The sequence below is a fragment of the Pseudorasbora parva genome, chromosome 4, assembly GCF_024679245.1.
Source record: "Pseudorasbora parva isolate DD20220531a chromosome 4, ASM2467924v1, whole genome shotgun sequence".
Taxonomy (NCBI): domain Eukaryota; kingdom Metazoa; phylum Chordata; class Actinopteri; order Cypriniformes; family Gobionidae; genus Pseudorasbora; species Pseudorasbora parva.
In genome coordinates this window covers 12,529,181-12,552,445 of record NC_090175.1, presented here as the reverse complement: position 1 = coordinate 12,552,445, position 23,265 = coordinate 12,529,181, and the positions used below count along the sequence as shown (strand labels likewise).

At 42.6% G+C, this 23,265-nt stretch overlaps 3 protein-coding genes and 1 long non-coding RNA gene across 9 annotated transcripts in view; 2 read left to right on the top strand and 2 right to left on the bottom strand.

Annotated features, from left to right (window-relative positions):
• The window catches only part of fam13a (family with sequence similarity 13 member A), a 75,431-nt gene extending 60,039 nt beyond the window's left edge, over positions 1–15,392 (bottom strand). The window contains exon 1 of the mRNA XM_067440952.1: positions 15,176–15,392. Within this exon, the coding sequence (XP_067297053.1) occupies positions 15,176–15,202 (27 nt within the window). The 5' untranslated portion in view covers positions 15,203–15,392. The remainder of the gene's footprint in view (positions 1–15,175) is intronic.
• Positions 1–23,265, top strand: part of LOC137072933 (uncharacterized) — a 46,193-nt gene that overhangs the window by 616 nt on the left and 22,312 nt on the right. For 2 of the 4 annotated variants that reach the window (XR_010904707.1, XR_010904709.1), the window contains exons 2-6: positions 1,345–1,476; positions 19,794–19,958; positions 20,052–20,279; positions 22,016–22,193; positions 22,312–22,395. This is a non-coding gene — a long non-coding RNA (uncharacterized lncRNA). Of the gene's footprint in view, positions 1–1,344; positions 1,477–19,793; positions 19,959–20,051; positions 20,290–22,015; positions 22,194–22,311; positions 22,396–23,265 lie in introns of all 4 variants that reach the window. The other 2 variants (XR_010904708.1, XR_010904710.1) reach the window with 2 other exon arrangements.
• LOC137073678 (uncharacterized) lies at positions 3,824–8,125 on the top strand. Its single transcript, XM_067442386.1, has 2 exons — positions 3,824–5,063; positions 8,112–8,125. Exons 1-2 carry the CDS (start codon positions 3,824–3,826, stop codon positions 8,123–8,125), a joined length of 1,254 nt encoding a protein of 417 aa, XP_067298487.1.
• The window catches only part of zgc:154142 (uncharacterized protein LOC555481 homolog), a 29,333-nt gene continuing 23,805 nt past the window's right edge, over positions 17,738–23,265 (bottom strand). For all 3 annotated transcript variants that reach the window (XM_067440955.1, XM_067440954.1, XM_067440957.1), the window contains 6 exons: positions 22,024–22,187; positions 21,075–21,258; positions 20,763–20,981; positions 20,503–20,643; positions 20,034–20,258; positions 17,738–19,926 (listed from right to left, as the gene is read on the bottom strand). In XM_067440955.1, the coding sequence (XP_067297056.1) occupies positions 19,790–19,926; positions 20,034–20,258; positions 20,503–20,643; positions 20,763–20,981; positions 21,075–21,258; positions 22,024–22,187 (1,070 nt within the window). In that variant the 3' untranslated portion in view covers positions 17,738–19,789. The remainder of the gene's footprint in view (positions 19,927–20,033; positions 20,259–20,502; positions 20,644–20,762; positions 20,982–21,074; positions 21,259–22,023; positions 22,188–23,265) is intronic.

Genomic DNA, 23,265 nt, shown 5'->3' with positions numbered 1-23,265 from the left:
ATCTGTTGATCTCTGTTTATCAAATGATATGAACATATATTGAGGTTATTACAAAGTGTAAGAAGTATTAGACATTATAGTCACATAATGTCATACTGGATAACTGTCCGGACCTTAGTGTGGCATACAAAAAACACAAAAACAAACTGTAAAAAATCTAATAAACCCTAACATTTCTGCCACAGGCATTATTGTATGAGTCTTGATATTTAAATATTACAACGACTATGACATCCAGTTGATTGTTATGCTTTGGAGCATTCTGTCCTCTGTTCTCTTGTTGGAGAACAAGCAAACTGTAGAAATTTTAATGTGAATTTTATTTTGACACAATGTGAGACAGCATGTTACACACAATCAGGAAGACCCTCAATTGTGAAATGTCAGTATGTCTTTCATCAAATGTTTTTAACTTACCCCTTTTTCTTCACTAGCATACTATGTAGTAAAATCCTATGTCATATGGGATAACGCTAAAATAACATATATAATGTGGATTTTATGTAAATATAATTAATAAATAATTTATTTAGCATGAATTTACAAATTTGGAAGTTGAAGGTAAAGTTTGCAGATTTCTATAGGTTGCCAAAAATACTGCCTGATAAATATTTAAACTGAGCTTTGTCATACCGGATAACAATTTTGTCTTATAGGTTAAGAGTTATTCTCTGTTAGCCCATAATGTCATTTGTTATCTTGGACGACGTGTTTGACAATATATTATTATTAAACTTTCAGCTTTAATTTGTATAATTTCCATTCAAATTGTGTTTTTAAAGGGTTAGTTCACCCAAAAATAAAAATTATTTCATTAATTACTCACCCTCATGTCGTTGGACACCCGTAAGACCTTCGTTCATCTTCGGAACACAAATGAAGATGTTTTTGTTGAAACCTGACGGCTGAGAAAGGCTTCAGAAAGGCCTCCATTGGCATTCAGTACATTTCCACTGACCTACTCAAAAAAACCATAAAAGACACTAAAGACGTCTTTACAAAGTCCATCTCACTAAAGTGGCTGTACAATAATTTTACAATGCGACGAGAAGTTTTTGTGCGCAAAAAAAATCAAAATAATGACTTTATCCGCCAAGTTATTGACTTCCGTGTAGGTCCCTGATGTGAACTCACCTGGAACTCACTCGATAGCGGCGCATAGCTGCATCATATTCTTGCGCGTGCATCGAGTTCACGTCAATAACTTGGTGGATAAAGTTGTTATTTTGATTTTTGTGCGCACAATAACTATTTTCGTCACATTGTAAAATTATTGTACAGCCACTGTAGAGAGATGGACTTTGTAAAGACGTCTTTAGTGTCTTTTATGGGTCTTTTGAGTAGGTCAGTGGGAATGCACTTAATGCCAATGGAGGCCTTTCTGAAGCCTTTCTCAGCCATCAGCTTTCAACAAAATTATCTTAATTTGTGTTCCGAAGATGAACGAAGGTCTTACGGGTTTCCATCGACATGAAGGTGAGTAATTAATTAAATAATTATTTTTTGGGGTGAACTAACCCTTTAACATATCATTAACATTATTTAGTTGAATTTTAGCTAATTATATAATTCATAATAATATTCAATTACAATTACATTTAATTATTGTCCAACCTGTCATTTTGGGGAATCTGCCCCTTTAAAGGTATCATGAACTGGCTTTTTTTTTCTTTTTTTATAATTGTCTGAGGTCAACTAATGACGTTTGTGTGGTTTTTACATTCAAAAACATCATAACTAACAATAAGTAATAGGCTATTTTCTACACTGCTCCCTCCTTAACGCTTGTTTTTGATGGGCGTGTCACTGGAGACTTAAAAGTAAATGCCCATGGCTAGGATTGGATAAGATTTGCATATTTAATGAGCTTAAGCTCCCCTTCTCAGTTCAGTTCACATGATGTTCAGTTCTCAATGTCTGCAAATCCAGCATCGACCTGAGACTTGTTTACAAACGATTCCGAAGTGAAATGATGCGAACACACGTACAGTCTAACCCACGTGAGCTGGAACTTCATTAAAAATAAATGAAGTATAACACAGCTTAAGCAGTCCTGTGTTCTTCCACAATATCTTGCTATCTTCTTTAGCATGTTTATTGCTGCTGGCTAGTGTGATCCGATGAGTCGGTGGACGGGGCTACTGTGTTAGATGAGTCGTGGGCAGGGCTACTGAATTAGACGAGTCGGTGGGCAGGGCTACTGAATTAGACGAGTCGGTGGGCAGGGCTACTGAATTAGACGAGTCGGTGGGCAGGGCTACTGAATTAGACGAGTCGGTGGGCAGGGCTACTGAATTAGATGAGTCGGTGGGCAGGGCTACTGAATTAGATGAGTCGGTGGGCAGGGCTACTGAATTAGATGAGTCGGTGGGCAGGGCTACTGAATTAGACGAGTCGGTGGGCAGGGCTACTGAATTAGATGAGTCGGTGGGCGGGGCTACTGAATTAGATGAGTCGGTGGGCGGGGCTACTGAATTAGATGAGTCGGTGGGCAGGGCTACTGAATTAGACGAGTCGGTGGGCAGGGCTACTGAATTAGACGAGTCGGTGGGCAGGGCTACTGAATTAGATGAGTCGGTGGGCAGGGCTACTGAATTAGACGAGTCGGTGGGCAGGGCTACTGAATTAGATGAGTCGGTGGGCGGGGCTACTGTGTTAGATGAGTCTTGGGCAGGGCTACTGAATTAGACGAGTCGGTGGGCAGGGCTACTGAATTAGACGAGTCGGTGGGCGGGGCTACTGTGTTAGATGAGTCATTGGGCAGGGCTACTGAATTAGATGAGTCGGTGGGTGGGGCTACTGAATTAGACGAGTCGGTGGGCGGGGCTAATGAATTACACGTGCTTATTATTCTGTAGAGGCGTGTTTTGTCGCGCGATGACGCGAATGATGTGAATAAAGCACACATTCGTTTTCTGGGCCTGGTGTCTATAAAAGCTTTTCTTTGACTAACAATGAAGTTTTCAGCTCTGAAACTTACAGGATAATTTTATATTACCATGACCTTTTAAATATCAAAAGCTCAGGGGAAAGGCTATCCTCTAATGTAGTGTTGATTTAATTAAATGTTGTAATTCAAGGTACTTCAACCCATTTATAAGATTGTTCTTTATAAATATGTTGTTCAGTTACAGGCTTTTGTAAATTTGTTAATGTTGTTCAGTGCATGGGGAACTGCATTGAACAGCATTCAATATAAATGCTGTTCAGTGAAATGAGTGAAGGTCGCCTACTTTAACCCTTTACATTATTTATGAATGTTGATGTAGATAAATAATATGATCAATAAAATGGTGCAAGGTACTTTTCAGTACTGTGACAAGTCTCCCGAGCTCTCATCAGCGTCGCCCTGGCAATTGATGGAAAACACCTGCACACGATCAGCACGGGCCGGATCGTCACAGCTGCAGGCCATCAGGCCCGGGCTTAAAAGCCTTGACTCTGGGACACCAGTTTGAGCACGATCTCCATGCAGCACTACGCTAACCTGTCTCTCTCTCTCTCACCCAGACTGCAGCCTGTGACGCTCCGGCCACCTCGCCACACCTACGTCACCGCTAGCACCAGGGCACCAGGAAGAAGGACACATACAGCGCACCTGCACCTAAATCACCACGTTTGTCACTGTTCATCCAAATAAATCCACCCTCTGGGGGTTTTGCACCAATTTCATTGTTGCGTGATCCTTCACCCTGCCACACTGGTGGAGAATGCGGGCAAGAGCGTGAAGGATCACCAACCACCCCCTGAACACTGACATTGTTTTTTTTCTCACCCACGCAGTCAACCGGATCGGAGAAAAAGGCGGCGCTCCTCCCCCATCATGGAAGACCTGCTAAAATGCCTTACCGAAGTGAGTCTGCGGCAGCAACAGATCACCGAGCATCTGGCGGCCCGCCAGCAAAAAGTTGAAGAGGAAGTCGCCGCTCTCCGCCTTGCCCCTGCCCAGCACGTTCCGCTGCCTGATCCACGCGTCCGCGCCACCCAGATACTGCCAAAGTTAACCGGCCATGACGACATCGAGCTGTTCTTGCAGCTATTTGAGACCACAGCGGTTCGGGAGAACTGGGACCGGAGCGAATGGGCGCGGCTGCTGGGACCCCTGCTGACCGGGGAGGCACAACAAGCCTACTTTTCATTGCCCACTGAAAGGGCTGACAATTATGATGCATTAAAGAGAGAAATCCTCGGACGCCTCGGGCTGTCGTCCATCTCAGCAGCCCAATTGTTTCACGACTGGGAGTACAAGCCTCGTCGCCCAGCCCGCGCCCAGGCCGCTGAACTCTCCAGACTGTCCCGACACTGGCTGCTCGAAGGAACATCCACCGCGGGTCAGGTAGCGGAGCGTGTCACGATCGACCGTCTGCTCCGAGCTCTCCCGCCGCCCACGAGGAGGGCGGTGGGAATGACGAATCCAACCTCCATCAGCGAGCTCGTCGAAGCCATCGAGTTGGCGGAGGCGGCGATGCACCGCGACCCTGGGGAGCGAGCGCCGTCTTTCCCCCGGAGGGTGGTCCAGGAGCGACGCGCGCCGGAAGGTACCCAGCGCGCAGTACACAGGCCTGCGGCTCCCGGCCCAATCGACGAGCCAATGCCCACGGAGGAACCGGTCCCACCGGTACGTACATGGTTGGCTGGCTGTGTCGTCCATCAAGAGCCGCCCCGCGGAGCCCCGCGATCGGAGGTGAAACTCAATGGGCGGCCAGTTCTGGCCCTTCTCGACTCAGGGAGCTCGGTCAGTCTCGTCCAGGCCGCCATGCTACCGCCCCAGAAGAACTCCAAAACCCAACTTCCGATCACCTGTGTACACGGCGACACTCGTTATGTCCCGGCCCGCCGAGTGACGATCTCCGCTGGCCCGGGCACCTGGCCGCTGGAAGTGGGAATTGTGAAGGACCTTCCCGTGGCCGTACTCCTCGGACGGGACTGGCCGGGCTTCGAAGAACTGCTTCAGACCTCCGCCCAGCCAGCCAGCCAGGCCGGGAGCCGCCCCAGAGAGTGGCGCGGTCGGAGAAGGAGGACGACCCAGGCCGCTCTGTTGGCATCGGACAGCGGGAGAGATGGTGAGTCCCCCTCCCAAACTCCTAATGTCTTCTTTGATGTATTCCAACAGGTCCAGGGAGGGGGCTCCTTCGCGAAGGCCCAGCTGGAGGATGACCGCCTCAGGAACTGCTGGACTCAGGTCCGGGCAGTCGATGGCCAGGACCATCATCCAGCGCCCCATCCTCTCCCGCATTTCATCGTTCGGAACGGCCTGTTGTACTGTGTCGCCCAGCGGAGGGGGGAGGTCAAAGAGCTCCTCGTGGTGCCGAAGACCAAGACAGAAATGATCATGGAACTCGCCCACGGCCATCCAATGGCCGGTCACCTGGGAGTCGCCAACACCATCCAGCGGATCCGGGACCGGTTCCACTGGCCAGGCTTGGATGGGGAAGTGAAGCGTTTCTGTCAGGCCTGTCCCACCTGCCAACGGACCGCACCACGAGCGCCTCCCCCCAGCCCACTCATTCCGCTTCCCATCATCGGGGTACCTTTCGAGCGAATCGGAATGGACCTGGTGGGGCCGTTGCCTAAGTCTGCCCGGGGACACGAGCACATCCTGGTGATCGTCGACTACGCCACCCGGTATCCAGAGGCAGTTCCCCTGAGGAAGGCCACGGCCAAAAACATCGCCCAAGAGCTGTTCCTCCTCTGCACCCGAGTCGGCATCCCAGCGGAGATACTGACGGACCAAGGGACCCCCTTCATGTCCCGGCTGATGGCGGACCTCTGCCGGCTGCTGCAGGTAAAGCAACTCCGCACCACGGTATACCACCCACAGACAGACGGCCTCGTAGAGCGGTTTAATCAGACCTTGAAGCAGATGCTCCGGCGTGTGGCAGCGGAAGATAAGAGAGACTGGGACCTGATGCTCCCATACGTCCTGTTTGGCATCAGGGAAGTGCCTCAAGCGTCCACGGGATTCACCCCATTCGAGTTGCTCTTTGGCCGTCAGCCGAGGGGTCTTCTGGACGTGGCCCGTGAGGCCTGGGAACAGCAGCAGCCGGCACCTCTCCGCTCCGCCATTGAACACGTGAGAGAGATGCGTGAGCGGATCGAGAAGGTCATGCCATTAGTCCGGGAACACCTCACCAAGGCGCAGCAGTCCCAACAACAAAGGTACGACCGGGCGGCCCAGCCACGAGAGTTTCAACCAGGGGATCGAGTCCTGGTGCTGGTCCCCACCTCCACGTGCAAGTTCCTCGCGACCTGGCAAGGTCCGTACACCGTCGTGGAACGAGTGGGGCCCGTCAACTATCGGCTGCGCCAGCCGGGTCGCCGGCGAGAAGAGCAGCTATATCACGTTAACCTGATGAAGAGGTGGGTGGGGACCCGAGAACAGCTCGCCGCGTTGGCTTCCGTCGATCCCCTGGTTGTAGACGTCGGGGACCACCTGGCGGCCGCCCAGAAGACGGAGTTGAACCATCTGGTCCGTCAGTTCTCTGATGTGTTCTCCACCCGTCCCGGGCAGACCAACGTCATCCAGCACGACATCCGAACGCCACCAGGGGTCATCGTGAGGCAGCGGCCCTATCGGGTCCCAGAGGCTCGGAGACAGGCCATCGAGGATGAAATTTGTGAGATGCTCAAGTTAGGGGTAATCGAACCATCCCGCAGCGCCTGGTCCAGCCCAATCGTCATGGTACCGAAGCCGGATGGCACCCTCCGGTTCTGTAACGACTTCCGCCGGCTCAACGAGGTCTCGGAGTTCGATGGCTACCCGATGCCCCGTGTCGACGAGCTACTGGAACGTCTGGGGAGGGCCCGGTACATCACGACACTCGACCTCACCAAAGGATACTGGCAAGTCCCCCTCACGAACTCCGCTAAGGAGAAAACGGCGTTCTCTACTCCAAGTGGGCACTGGCAATACCGGACCCTCCCCTTCGGCCTCCACGGGGCACCGGCGACGTTCCAGAGGATGATGGACATCCTCCTGCGTCCTCACCAAGCCTACGCCGCCGCCTACCTCGACGACGTGGTCATCCACTCCGAGACCTGGCAGGACCACCTGGAGCGGCTCCGGAGGGTGCTCCTGGAACTCCGGCGGGCTGGGCTGACCGCCAACCCCCGGAAATGTCATCTGGCCCTCGCCGAGGCTCAGTACCTGGGGTTCCGGGTGGGTAGAGGGCTGATCCAGCCACAACAAAGAAAGGTCGACGCCATCCTGACAGCGCCCCGCCCGGAGACCAAGACCCAGGTACGAGCCTTTTTGGGGTTGGCGGGCTACTATCGCTGTTTTATCCCTAACTTCTCCTCCTTAGCATCTCCCCTGACAGACCTGACCAGGAAGGGGCAGCCGGAGAAGGTGAAGTGGGATGACGCGCTGGATAAGACCTTCCGGGCCATCAAGACCTCGCTGACCACGGAACCGGTCTTGAGGGCGCCCGACTTCAACTGCCCCTTCCTGCTGCAGACGGACGCCTCCGACACGGGCCTCGGAGCGGTCCTCTCCCAAGTCCAGGAGGGTGAGGAGCACCCCGTCACCTACATCAGCCGTAAGCTGACCCCAGCCGAAACCAGGTATGCAGCGGTGGAGAAGGAAGCCCTGGCCATTAAGTGGGCGGTCCTGGAGCTCCGCTACTACCTGCTGGGACGCCGCTTCACTCTGATGACGGATCACGCCCCGCTTCAGTGGATGGCCCGCGCTAAGGACACCAACGCCAGAGTGACGCGGTGGTTCCTAGCGCTCCAGGACTTCCACTTCACAGTGGAACATCGGGCCGGGACGGCCAACTCCAACGCCGACGGACTCTCCAGGCTGTGGTCAGCTTACGCAGGTCTGTCAGGGCGCACTCCCCGCCCACCCCTATGTTCCCCAATGTATGCCACTAACTGTCATTACAGGACCAGCGCGACGCTTAGGGGGGGGGAGTGTGACAAGTCTCCCGAGCTCTCATCAGCGTCGCCCTGGCAATTGATGGAAAACACCTGCACACGATCAGCACGGGCCGGATCGTCACAGCTGCAGGCCATCAGGCCCGGGCTTAAAAGCCTTGACTCTGGGACACCAGTTTGAGCACGATCTCCATGCAGCACTACGCTAACCTGTCTCTCTCTCTCTCACCCAGACTGCAGCCTGTGACGCTCCGGCCACCTCGCCACACCTACGTCACCGCTAGCACCAGGGCACCAGGAAGAAGGACACATACAGCGCACCTGCACCTAAATCACCACGTTTGTCACTGTTCATCCAAATAAATCCACCCTCTGGGGGTTTTGCACCAATTTCATTGTTGCGTGATCCTTCACCCTGCCACAGTACTAAATTAAACCTAATGTTGAAAAGTTGTGCCGCCACTTTTAAAATGCCATAATGAAATATCCAGTTGCATCATGGAAGAGAGTTTATATGGACACTGAACTAATAAAAAGATCTTAAAAATAATAATAATTAAAATCCAATCTTTGTGTCACAACATAAGGCTACAGATACAATGCATATTTGTTAATGAATGAAAGCAACAGAATGGATCAGAGGTTATTAGCAGTCCTTCAATAAATGATAAGGTTGCCTGCTCATGCTGTGCTCTACAGCCTATTGTGTCTTAATTGGGTGTTCTGTACCAAATGTCCTCTTCCAGCTAATGGTGACCTGGGCCGCATTGTAAACACACATATTTAACTTATGCTCAAATGCATAATCAGCTCAAATACCAATTATTTCAATAGTAGAATGGCCATATAAAGTATAGTGCATGCATCTTTCAAGATAGAGAATAATCAGAGGGGATTTGCTTCAGGACTGTTATCACACACACTTCATAAGTTTTAACACAAACTTTAAATCTTTTTACAGTAACAGGTCTAATTTGCTTCATAATCATACATTTTAAAGTAGAATAGAATAGAATAGAATAGAATATACTTTATTGTCCCATTACTGGGAAATTTGTCTTAGACATCGTGACACGGCCAGTGTACAATAGGACAATACATACATAAGCCTACATTTTAATATAAAAAATACAGCATTATATATCAGACATAAGATTCTCTATTTAAGATTTTGACCGCAGTTGGCACGAAATAATTTTTGTAACGGTTTGACTTACACTTCAAAACCCTAAATCGTCTCCCTGATGGTAACAAATTAAAATACATGTGCAAAATATGTGTCATCAGCAACAATTTTTTTAGCTTGTTTAAAAATGGATGCCTCGTATGGCTCTTGTATAATTTGTTTATCCTTCAACCCTATAATTTTTGAGCAGTGTGTACTAGTCGTGCTAATTTTGTTTTTAATTGAACAGTCAGGTTTCCATACCAAGCAGTGGTTCCATACCTAATTAAACTCTCAAATACAGATTGACCACGTTTACATGGACAACAATACTCCGATATTAATCTGATTAAGACAATACTCTGATTAAGAGGCTACCATGTAGACAGCTACTTCTAATTACCTTAATCTGATTAAAGTCATAATCTAACTAAACATAAATCGGATTAAGACATGTGGAGTATGCCTATTTTAGTCACATTTTCGGACACATGTACACACCTTAATCTAACTATTAATGTCGTGTCGGAGATTTCGCCGCATTTTGTGACAACAGGGAAGTGCAGAGGGGAAGCTTTGTGGATTCGAGCCTCTGCCCTTTTTGAAAATGAATCAAAAGTGCCCCTTTCAACAATCATCGATAAATTGTGGCCAATAAAACAGAATTGGAATTATAATTAATATAACAACGTCTACAAACCAGTAAGTAACAAATGGCGGAAAAGTCCCGTTTATCTTTCACGTATCTGTCAGTCTGAAATGTCGTTGCCATAACGCGTTGCTATGGGCGGTTTGTGTTTTACTTGAATAATAATAATAATAATAATAATAATAATAATAATAATATATTTTTTTGTAAAGCCCTTTTCATAGTTAAAAACAATCCCAAAGTGCTACACATAAAACAAATAAAACAAAATTAAAAACCGGAAAGAACACACACAAAAAAAAAAGTTAGCAAAAAGTAAAAAATGCTTGTTTAAAAAGAAAGGTTTTTAGTTCTTTCTAGAGTCTATGGCTTAAGATTGGCTTGACTTGACTGTTCATTCTGAACACTGCGTCCTCTCTATATATTTTTATTTTTGTTGTAATTATTATGCTCATTGTAAAAGTAAAATACAATAAGTTTGTATCTGTAATCGCAAACCAGATGGGTCATTCAGTGAACGCCTGTGGCTCGACGGCAGGAAAACAATCCAAAAAATTTTACGGTCTATGATCCAAACAGTCACGATTTTTAAACCTTTTTCATCATTAATCAAAGCTATTCTAAATGTAGGCTGTCAATAAGGAGGAAAGATGGGTAGTGTCTCTTCAAAAAAGAAAAGAAATATTACAAAAATAAATAAACGTAAATGTATATAAAACATTATAAAAACGCATATACTTCTTAATGTAAAGTAACACTGTCCAACAGCGACACCCGCAGGTGAAGTTAGCGGGTTTCCTGAGCCCATAACAGACCTGCCAAAGTCACGCTATGATTGGATGTTGGAGAACATAGCGTGGCATGGGGACGTAATGACGTGCCATAATCGATCTATGTTCTATCACATGTAAAACGGGAACATGAACGGAGTACTCTAAAAGCAACTCATGTAAACACCTTAATCAGAATATTGTCTTATTTAGAATAAGGTCAATAATTAGATTACTGCTGCTGTCCATGTAAACGTAGTCATTGATAAAACAAAACCAAGATCTTCTGATTTACTCCAAACACTTTTAACCTTCGCAGGAAGTATAACCTTTGCTGTAATCTAGAGCATAGACTGTTAATGTGAGGAGACCAGCATAATAAGTTCTAAGTTGTCTACATAAACACCTAAATATTTGATTGAAGAAACCTGTTCAATAATATTGCCATGTATTATAACAGGACTGTGATCCCCCACAGATCTAGGATCAAAAATCATTTCAACAGTCTTTTTTTTTTCATTTAAAAGCAAAGTATTAGAATCACACCAGGCAACAAACCTGTCTACATCAGAAAAGTACTGCAAAGGTTTTGATTTCCTTTTTCTATAAACTCAGTATTGCAGTATCGTTAGAGAATTTTATAAAAAAAATGTATTCTCCTGACTAGCAACACAATCATTAGTATAAAGTGTAAATAAAATGGGTGAACTGACACAACCTTGCGGGGCCCCAGTATTACTATTTTTCACCTCTGAATAAGAGTTATTAACTCTGACCTGTTGTGTACGATTAGTTAAAAACGAGTAGAACCCGCAACGTATTTATCAGTATCTTGGGTTGAAGTGTATTAAATGCGGAGCTAAAATCTATAAAAAGTAAACGGGCATATGCATGTGAATCTTCTAAATGACTATTAACCAAATGAGTGATGCAATTAATAGCATCCTCAGTGCCCCGTCCAACTTTATAAGCAAACTGAAATGGGTCAAGTAATAATTTAACCTGATTCTTTAAAACAGATACAATGAGTTTTTCAAAACATTTCATAATATTTGAAGTCAGAGCCACAGGTCTAAAATCACAATTCTCAACTGGGCACGCTTTCTTAGGAACTGGCGTAATTATAGTTTTTTTTCCATAAAGATGGGATAATATGTGAGTCAAAAGATTTCTGAAAAATGGGGCAGAATGCAGAAGTAAGCTCATTAGCACAAGTTTTTAGCAGGAAAGCAGAAATACCATCAGGACCTGTAGATTTTTTAGTGCCTGTCCCTCTAAATAACGACCTAACTCTCACTGGTGAAATTTCTAGCCACTGACCTGAGTCACATGTAATATAGTCCAGATTACAAATTGGTTCTGCAGATGACTCAAACCTAAGAAAGAAATCATTCAGGTCATTTGCTTTTTCCTGGTCATTGCTACTTATAAGCTTTTTCCTATGGGGTGCCATATTAGTTACAACCTTCATAGCATCCCACAGTTTTCTAGAGTCCCCTGAATTAAAATTTTGTTCTATAGTATCTTTATATTTTTTCCTTGCCCCTTTCAATAACAAATTTAATTCCCTTTGGACTAATTTTAAATCAATTTTGTCTTGGTTAATAAAAGCCCACTTCTTCCTGTTTAAGCACTTTTTAACTTATTTTGTTATATAACTTTTATATAACACTACTATAACAAGTACTATATGATTTAGTTTTTAAAACTTTTCCCCATGATGGCAAATGCTAAGTTTATGTTCATTAGTTTGAACTAACATTAGGTATAAATGTTTCTGTTTTGCATTTAACAGAAATCATTATAAAGTCCCATTTCCACTGAAATTACCCAGAAAAATTTGTCCCAGGAACTTTTAACCCCCAGACCTGTTGCTGTCTGCGTTTCCATCATGGCCTAAAATACCGTGAAGACTAGGCAAATAAGTCCGGTGACGTAGGACTGCGCAACTTTTCAGTTCCCACTGGATTTCGTCCTCCGCATGTAAGCTTAAAGGATTAGTTCACTTTAAAATTAAAATCATCCCATGATTTTCACCCTCAATCCATCCTAGGTGTATATGATTTTCTTCTTTCCGATGAACACAGTCGGAGTAAAACAAAATGTCCTGACCCTTCCATGCCTTATAATGGCAGTGACTGGGTCCATCGAGATGAAGCTCAAAAAAGCACCATCCCTTATAAATATGGCTCTGAGAGGGTAATAAAGGCCTTCTGGAGTTTTGTGTTAGAAAATATAATTATTTAATACTTTATAAAGTAAATTATCTAACTTCCGCTAGACCGCCTTCCATATTCAACTTATAGAAAAAGTGTAACTGACGTGACGTATGATGTCGGACGTACCGCAAGCACTTTGAACTGCAAGAGGCGTTACACTTTCTTCATAAGTTGAATATGGAAGGCAATCCACTGGAAGCTAGATATTTTACTTGATAAAGTTTTAAATATGGATATTTTTCCGTGTGGAGTATGTTTTGATGATGGATGGATGCAGTTTTTTGAGCTTTGAAAGCCCTGTTCACTGCCGTTATAAAGCACAGAAGACCCAGGATATTTATTAATATTTATTATATGATATAATTAATATAATAAAGTCATATATACCTACCATGTCATCGATCCATCAATAATTTCTTTAAAATCTGTTGTTTCATATAGCAAACCACTCTTACTACACAAACCACAACAGACTTTTAAAAATGGTGGTTGAAATGCGTGGAGTCAACCAATTAAAATGCTGCGTGAACTCAAACAATCAGCATGTTAAGTGTCCAAGACCCACCCCCAAATGTTCCTGAATTTTGAAAAAGAAACGTTTTGAGGGGGACATTTTTACCCAAAACTTCATTTAGACCCTGGTTCCTGGGTCAAAACCATAGACTATAAAAATATGGACGTAGTGTCCGTGACGTCACCCATAGGATTCCGATAAGCTGTTCTGAAGCTTAAAGTAGAGACGAGCTGGACGTCGCCATCTTGTGAGCGAGTCATCGCGTGTCACTCCTGGATAAAAGAAAATGGGCAAATAGGCGGGATTTGGGCGGAGCTTAAAGTGACTCAATGACTATAGACGGCAAATAAATGGCTATCCACCTGTCACTCAAAGTAACCACGTCCTTAATTATGCAGAACATTTAAGTCTTTATATAACGTTAATGAATGAGTTATAAAAAAAAAAATCATCCCCCTTACAGTTGTCATGACGGGTCAAAATTAGCCGTATAGGCCAAAACCACAATTTGTACCAGGCTGTAAACATTTTTTTCTGCTGTAAAGTTGGGAATTTTAACAGGGGGCTCAATGAGATTCATCTCCCTTCTGGAGTCTGTCCCTAGTGGTCAGTCGAGTGATTGCAGTTTAGATTACTTGCGTATTGGCTTCCAGAGAGATCGTGGGAGGTTGACGCTTGGTCAAAACACACTGAGTACCACCCCAAAGTCCCTAGTTCCTGGGGAACGCTCCTGGTCTTTACTATCACTTTTGATCAATTTAATGTGTCCTTGCTGAATAAAAGTATTAATAGATTTAAAAAACAAAAACTTAAACCTTAACAGTAGGCTACATATTTAATCTAGTTATTAAAGAATCCCTATATCTCAGTAAGTCCCTGAATTTGGCATTAAGGACATAAGCTCTTCTGAGCTACTCATGAGAGACCTACAGGAACAGATGTCCATGAAATCACCCCTAACCCTCACAACACTTCATATGTGGAAGGGCCACATGTGTGTTAGCATACAGTCATACTGTTCACAGTCAATAAAAGAGCAATAAAGTACTCAGTGCTGCAAGTTTCCATTACAGGTTCAGACAATGTCCTTATTACTTAATGACGCCCCCTGCTTTGACACTTGGGGGAGGTCAATGGATCTTCAAACCCTCCCCCACAGTCTGATAAATACACCTCAGTGAGCTCCTCATAACACATGAGTTACTTCAACATAACATGTCTAACCTCGTCTACGTCTAACTGAATAGTGTAGTTAAGCTAGCTCAAAAACTAAACTGCTTCAATATCACAAACTCTGTTCGGTGAGAAGCAAGTCTCAACATGTTCATTCATATCTCACACGCATGCGTGCATATATCTCTGTGTGTGGTCCTGAGAGCAACTGGTTGTAGCAGTGGACGCTAGCAACAGCTGCAAAACATCCCTAGAAACTATATAGTTTATAACACTGGCAGACAAAATGTGCAAAACTGTTCCTACAGAGGTTCAACAGCTTGGCAATGGGGCAGTACCTTTAAAGGGAAAACTCTGTCCCTAAGGCTACATATACGAGTAGCTTAGACTAGTAATATGTTCCCTTATAGTCTGACACGACTGTTGAACTTTTATTGGTAAGTGAGGTAAAAAGTTGCCATTTTAGGGCACTGTCCCTGTAACAAGCTGTTGTACCCCTAAATGTAAATTGTGGATATTGCTCTCAATGCATACTGCACCAAAGTAATGTTGATTTATATATAAAGTTTCACTGAAGTTGACAGAAGATATTTTCAGTTCCATGTGGCCCAACATAAGAGACATTGTGAGCAGATGGGAAGAAATGACCTCAGTCTAGCAGCTTTTCCCCAGTTTTAATTCCAGGATCACAGCCAGCACACATTCACGTTGATGCAGAAACTCCTCAATGTGTAGACACAAACACACACACTTTCAAACTGGCTGCCTTATATGGAGTTGACCAGCATGTTTTTTTTTTGTACTTACACAGATGGTTATTGCTCCAGCCCCCATCTCCCTCTTCTTCCAGGAAGAGCCTGTGGTGAAAGAGTAATTAATTCCCCAAAATCCTTCTGTTTTCTTACAGTGGCCTCCTTAACATCCCATAACAAAGTCCACAGCTCATAATGTGTTGTTTAGTTCATCTTTGGATTGACTAAATGTATCGGAAAACTTCAGAGGCTAAGCAGAGGAGTCAGCCTCCCTTTCCTAAAAGCTCAGTGGAGTTTAGTGACTCCTCACCAGATGAAATCTGAGCCCTGCGCTCCAATTGGCTGGAGTTGTGAGTCACATGACCAGCTAGCCCAAACCTTTGAAAGTCTCTCCACATGGGGCAAATGAAGGGAAGCTGCGTCAATTACCAATTCACAACTTGTCTGTGTTGGTATGAGGGGTCTTTGTTGTGTGCTGTACCCAACATTTTGAAACCTAAATTATATAGAAAATGAGTCATTGGCTTTTTTTGCATGTTTGTTTTGATATTTTATATTTTTGTCATGGATTTGAGTGAGAAATTGAAGATGGGCATGTGCATTTGTATGCACAGGCTTTTGGACTGAGTAAAAAAAGTATTTGTGTGCAACAAGTACAAAGAGTGCTAATCTTTAAAAGCCTCACTAATGGATGTGTGGGAATTATTAAGTGGCCAAAACAAGTTAAACATAAGTCTTAAGTTCCAGTTTTAGAAACTTGTTTATTCTCTCAGTCTCAAACAACTTCATGAGGTGTATCCTGGGATGCTTTCAAACTATTTAAAGGGATACCCCACTGTTTTTTTTTCCTCAAATTAAAATATGTTATTCCCTTAACTAAGATGAGTTGATACATATCTCTCGTCTGAGTGCGTGCACTTAATCGCTCTGACGTGCGGTGACGATCTGATAGCATTTAGCTTAGCCCACTAAGCCCAGTTCATTCACTATGGTACCAAACAGAGATCAAGTTAGAAGCGACCAAACACACGTTTTCCCAATTTAAATAGTTACACGAATAGTTGAACGACCAAGTGTGGTGACAGAAAATAAAACGTATAGTTCACAAGTATGCTGGACACTTTTCCTTCACTAACCAGTTTAATTCTCATCCATTTCAAATGTTATATTGTTCTACATAGCTAATTTCAATCATTTAGGCATATGCCTCAAAATATTTTTTTTGAAACTCAGAAGATTATTAAAAGTTATATTGCCATAAACACTCCATTATCCATAGTTTATTTTCTCATTTGTGAAGAAGAAGAAAAAAACTAAACAGTGCAAATATTCTTGTATTCTTAGGCCCCGTCCACACGGAGACGCGTTTAACTGTATACATATACATTTTGTACCGTATCAGCGTTTCGTCCACACGGATCCGGCGTTTTAGAAGCATGCATCCGATATTTTTCGAAACCGGGTCCCAAAGCGGGTAAATCTGAAAACGATCATCTTCCGTTTTCGTGTGTACAGCGAATCCGTATATTTTCTGAAACGGTGATGTCATCACATTACGTCCAGCACGGTGAAAGAGGTAAGGGATACAACTACGGGCACTGGGCATGCGCACATCAATATCGCGTCATTTAATTAACGTATCTGCATTATTGTAAGGGTATGTTTTGGGTTGGGGTAAGTGTAGGGATTAATAAAACACATCTGTTAAGTAGCAAATGTATTTATTGTTATTTTATTGTGATATTTTGCCTCACCTCCTACCACTGCTATACCCCTGCTAGCCACAACTCTTCTTCTCCGTGTTTAGTGTATTTCTGGGGCAGAAGTACAGCGCCACACACTGGCCTGGCATGCAAACTACATCGTTTTTAGTCAGTTTTCGTAATCTCGTGTGGACGCAGATATTTCTTGAAACGAGGGAAAAAAAAGATCGGATTGGGAAAGCGCTGGCTTCGTGTGGACGGGACCTAAATGTAAAACATTAAAACATGCCCGGATTTTCATTATTACAAAGGATTTTGAAATACACGCTGTATTCATAAAATATATTTTATAAATTAATTTAGATTTAGCAGCTACATAGCACTCAGTACATCACAATATTTAAAGAATAAGTCTTGACACAATGATACTGCACTGTAAAAAAAAAAACAAAACAAAAAACCTGCCTTCAATTTGTAAGTACAATCAACTTGGATGTTTAAGTTATTTCAACTTAAATATCATTAAACTTTAGACTTCTAAATCTTCTAAGAAATGCTTAAAAAATGAACTCATTTTTGATGAGTTAAAGCTATGTAAAAACATGTTGTCATAACTTAAATCATTTTATAATGTTTTTTACTCTGAGTTTACTTTTTGTCCTTACCTACACCATGTCTGCATCCGAAATCACATACTCGCTTAAATAGATACTTATTTTCAATTAGTAATTACTTCACGACTACTAAAAAAGTGTGTTATATATAGTATAAGTGTGTGAATGTAATCACGTTGCTTCACTGCCATTCATAAATCCACTATATCCGCTGGCCTCATGGGACAGCAAAGTGTTCATCATAGGCATACTTTTTGCCCTGTCTTTTATGAGTACTGTGAGAGGGAAAGTGAAGTGAAATGTGATGGCCAAGTATGGTAAACCCGGCCGTACTCAGAATTTGTCCTCTTCATTTAACTCATCCAAGTTAGTGCACACACATTAGGAGTAGTGGTGAACACACACACACTACAAAACCATGGAGACACACAGACCCAGAGCAGTAGACAATAAGAAGACACTGTTTAGAGTGTGAAATCAGGAGCAGGAACAACTAGGAAGTACAATATCAAAATGTAAATTACATTTCCAGTTAAGCATTAGCACACCTGAAGGGCATTTCAAAGCTTGTTCATACAATAGCTTTTCATGCATGTGCTTAAGTGTTATTTCATGCAGGTTCATTTGAGGAGGTTCATTGACAGGGAAAAATATACCTGACTACACTCTAAAAATATTTAGACCTTATAAAAAAATAAATAAAAAAAAGGCATAGCTTGATGACGCCTTGATTTCACAGAGCTTTTATTATGCCGCAGATGAATGCTTCTGCTGCTTCCGTTCATGTGCATGTGGGGCAACGCAGCTCTGTTTTATCATATTAGACACATTTGAGTGTGCTGAGAGCTATGTTATAATGTTATTCTGTGTGTTTGCTCGGTGGATACTAGAGACACTTGTTCACACTGCAGTGAGTTAGATCAATATCAGGCACATGGTACTGACAGTAAATCAGGAAAATGAGATTTAAACAGTAAGACTAACTGTGTTGAGCTGTATAACAATGATTAGTTTTCTGTCCATGAATGTATTCAAACTGTTGCTCAGCTGTCTCATAAAACATATAATATATTAAAGCGTCTTTGATGTTTCCATGGTTTCTACAAAATAAAAACAGAAATCGAGGGTAACATGGGTATAATGTCATATAGGGAATGCACGAACACAATTGTTATTTCTCTAGATTTAAACATTCTTGGAAAACATTTGGGATAACACAAGTCAACAAAATATATAACATTGATCTAGTGAGTTTTGGATATTTTTATCCAAAAGTCTTACATATTGTGCCTTTAACTAAATATACTAACCACATTGATCATTTTAACAGATTTGTGCTGATTCTAAATCTGAATGAATTAATTTTGAAAATATGATTATTTAAATAAAATCTAATAGATAATAATAATAACAATAACAATAAACAATGTAATTACTTATTTTTGAGTGCAGAAATATTGCCTGTTTAATTAATGTGATTGGCAATTATGTATCACATTAAGTGTATTTGTTTGTGTTAAAACTGTGTTATCCAAATGGATGGAAATTTTATATAGCTACAATTCAAATACATAAATACAGACATGATTAATAGTTGTTATAATTTATAAGTTCAAGTACTGGTTTCAATTTCAGAAGGGTTTTCTTCAAGGTCAAAGGTCACTGTATGACTCTTGCATCTTGCAAGATGCATACATTTGCATCTTGACCACTTATATATGCATCATTAATATCATCTGTTGCTCACTAATCACTAAATACCAACTAGAACAAATGACAACAGATGCTCAACTAAATCAATCAACTCAGATGAACAGGTCTTTGTTCCTCTGTCCTCTCTCGGTCCCCAAGCCTGTTACATAACTCAGGCAGGCATGACAGACTCAGTTTGGGTCTGATCTTGGGTAACTGTTTTGGCCAATCGCATCAGGATGATGTCATTGGTGAGGTCTTTATAGAGTGCAACAATCGGGTTCCAGAAATGAAAATGATTGGCCAGTCAACATTATCTAACCAACCCTTGAACACAATACGGCTCATCATAATGGCCTTCTTTTTTTGTTTAAACGCTAATAAAACCTAAAACAGTTACACAGAATATAATATGATAAACATTTAATTGATGACTTGTCAATATAAGGTATAACCTTGGGTATGATTTTACCCCCAAATGACAAAAAATGCCAACTGCAAATCCACATTTTGGTGCCTGGATTCCAGTAGTTTCTTGCTTCTCTTTTCTGTAGGTTTCGGTAGTGTAAAAAAAATTTTTTTTTGATTTCTTATTGAATCTTTTTGTCCAGTCAATCGCACAACATCTCTTTCCCACTTTAGATTTGTTTGTTTTGTTTTTTAGGAAATAACAGCAGGATTGGAGGTCCAACGTCCTTGGAAACCCTTCTTCTGGTTAGCATCATTACTGAGGAAGCGGATGGTGGCCTTGTCCCCATTGACAGTTAAAGATGGTGGCGTAGAGCCACAAAATTTGCCTGAATGAAAAAAACAGGATGCAATGACAGTGGTAAAATGCAGCAATTACAATATCAACTAAACATTTATAACTTTTTATTAATTATGCTATGGTATATAATCTAACCTTGTGATGACCCAGCAGCATCAAAGACCTCTACATAATCCACACACTGGCCCAACAAACTAACAGCCTGCAGTTCAAAGTGAGTGAAGACCATATGGATTCCAGTGGCTGAAGGGATGTAGATAGTCCAGGTGCACACCGCTTGGCTTGGGTACTCGTTGGGCCAGTTGGGTGATTGGAGCTCCCCCTGTTGACTGGTGAAGTGCCCACCACAACCAACAGCAGCTGGAGATGTACAGACAAAAGGTGGTCCAAAGTATGGAAATTAGAAGATGTTATTTTAATTATATTATTTTATACAGTTACTATGGTGTCAGTGATTTGTTCAACTGAAATGCAAGTATGATCATCAGTAAAACCGAAGCTTATCTTTGCAAACACCTCTGACCATAACCCAAATCTTAAACATCACATATATTTGATGGAATGACAATATTCACTCAAAGAAGCGTTCTGTATTTTCACTCACTCTCTATGTCAGTAGGATCCACTGCTTTCCACACGGCACTGAACCCCATGTCCACAATTTTGTCATTGGAGGAGAAATTGATAGTCAGTGTGTCACCAGCCGTGACTAGATCTCTCGGAGGAGATATGCTGCAGTGGGTACCTGAGAAAAAGTGTCCGGATACAAAGTATATTATACCTCATCCACATTCCCTAAACACTGCGGTGGTCCACCTGAGAGCACACTAGTATATATGGATAAGCCACATGGGATATGCCTACCTAGAGTGCCAATGTTATCACTAAGACTGACTTTGTCATTGAGGCAAAGTGTGGTCTCCTCCAGGGAGAAGTTGCTAAAGTGAAGGTAGACGTTTTTTCCTGTGGGCACACGGATAGTCCATTGGCAGGAAGCTCTGTTGCTGTAACTATATGGATGATCCATTGATGCCAACATGCCTTCTGTGCCAACCAGATCCTTCAGTCCGCCACAACCAGAACCTTGGAGAAAAAGAGAACGCTTTTCAAAATCTTCTCCAAATTTCTCTAATCTTCAATCAAGATTTTCCCGTCCAGCGATGCTTACATACATACCGATGAGTTCATAGATGTCTTTACGAATGATGTTTTCAATCCAGGGCAGGTAGGCGGAGGAACGAGTGAAGACACTGGGCTTCTTATCAAAGACACAGCCGATTGGACCAAAACTAGTGATGCCATGCACCTCCCAAGGTGCCGAGGGGCTGTCTTGGCATACCAGGGGTCCACCCGAGTCACCCTAACACATTAAATGAAAGCTATTAGTGTAATGGAGACAAGCTAGTAAGAGCTTTGCATGTAAACCTTACTCCCTGGCTTAAAGAAGTGCACTAGCAGCTGACGCTAGAGACTAATGTCTTTAGCATCCTTGTTAGCGTGCACACTCTCATGCCGGAGATGGCTGTCCGAAGCAAGTAGGACCAGTTAAATTTGTTGTGTGACCCAGATGGAAGTAAGGTTTAGGGCGTGAGTGTAATGGAGCCAAGCTAGTAAGAGCTATGCGTGTAAATCTCACTCCAAGGCCTCAACAGGCACACTAGCATCTGATGCTGGAGACTGCGGTTTAGTGTTCTAGTTAGCATGCCTGCCTCCCATGTGGGAGTTGGGAGTTTGAAATCAAGTCTGACCGGTTAAATTTGGTGCCGTGATCCGAATGGGAGTGAGGTTCAGGGGGGTGAGTGTAACAGAGGCAAGCTAGTAAGAGCTGTACATGTAAACCTCACTCCAAGGCCTCAAGACTGATGCTAGTGTGCCCTCCTTCCATGAGGGTGATGGAGGTTCAAATCCCACTTGCAGTGGGCCGGTTACATGAGCAACAAATATTTTTGTGGATTGGTTTTGGTTGGTTTGTTGTTTGCGCTGCTTTATTTCATTTGGTTGCATAATTACAAATAAGAGGACATTTTGAGTGTCTAGAATCTATTAGATATGCAAGATAATTTGAAAATGCCCAATTAATAAAAATAAAAGATGTTAACTGTACTTTATCTATACAGTTCCATACCTGGCACACAGACTTGAGCTCATCAGGTAAAGTGTAGCCACAGCAGATCATGGAGGTCTTGACCTGGAACCACCAGTAGTCCATACGTTTACAGGTGTCATACGCCACGACCGGCAGGGCCACCTGGTTCAATGCCTCAGCAACTTTAGGAGCAGTGGAGTTACCTACAGGCAAGATGGCATTGTGTATTAGTAGTTGTTTTACTTATCGTCTCACACAGCAGAGGTAGCTGGTACCTTATAGATAAATAAGGATTATAATCTAACCTAATATGTTTATGTATTCTAGGATGCATTACCAAAACTGCACAGCAGAGGGAGCAATTACTCCAGAGTCTTTGGGAACTATCAGGACTGTCAAAGATGTGGGCCAGTGAGTATATATTGTATGTGTAGGATCTGTATATTTTTAGTGCCAGTTTTATACATCAGGGCAAATACGTTTATGAATCAAATTCAGATGGAGATGTTGAAAAAGTATCTAATCGCCCGAGCATAAAAACACCACAAGACAGATCTTTCTATAATATTAGCCCCTTGTAGCAGACAGAAAAACACGCTTAAGACCCCACTAAAAATCCATCACTGACAAAACTTCTGCTCTAATATAATAAAATAAAACCAGTCGTCCATGACACCATATATAATCTTCATTTACTTTTAATTTTTTTATCCTATATTTATATTTTATGTTATTTCAACCAGCAGTGTTACTGATAACTTAAACTATTAAAAATAATATAATTGAAATGAAGCTGAAATACAATGAAAAAAATGACAAAAGCACATAAAATTACTAAAACGTTACAATTAAAATGAAAACAGAAAGTATAAAATAAAAATGTATTCAAAAATATTGATAAATATTATAATAGTATATACTAATCAAATAATTCACTGATTTCAGCTTTATTTTAATTCATATTTAAAAATGATGTTTTATAGTTTTAAATGGTTTAACAATAACACTGATTTTGCATGCAAAAATGTTTATTTATTATAAAGACTTGCACAGTAACACACAGTTACTTTTAAAGCTACATTGTGTGATATTTTCCCCCATCTAGCGGTGTAAAGGTATATGACCATCCAGTGAATAATAGTTTCTGTTCCTCTCAATTCCGATTTCGTTTTAACTCCTACGGTGGCCGATTTAGTCCAAGATAAACATGGCAATCCCCCTCTTCACATTCGACACGGTGCCATCGAGTGTTAAAACGCGAAAGACAAAGCTTGAATCTAG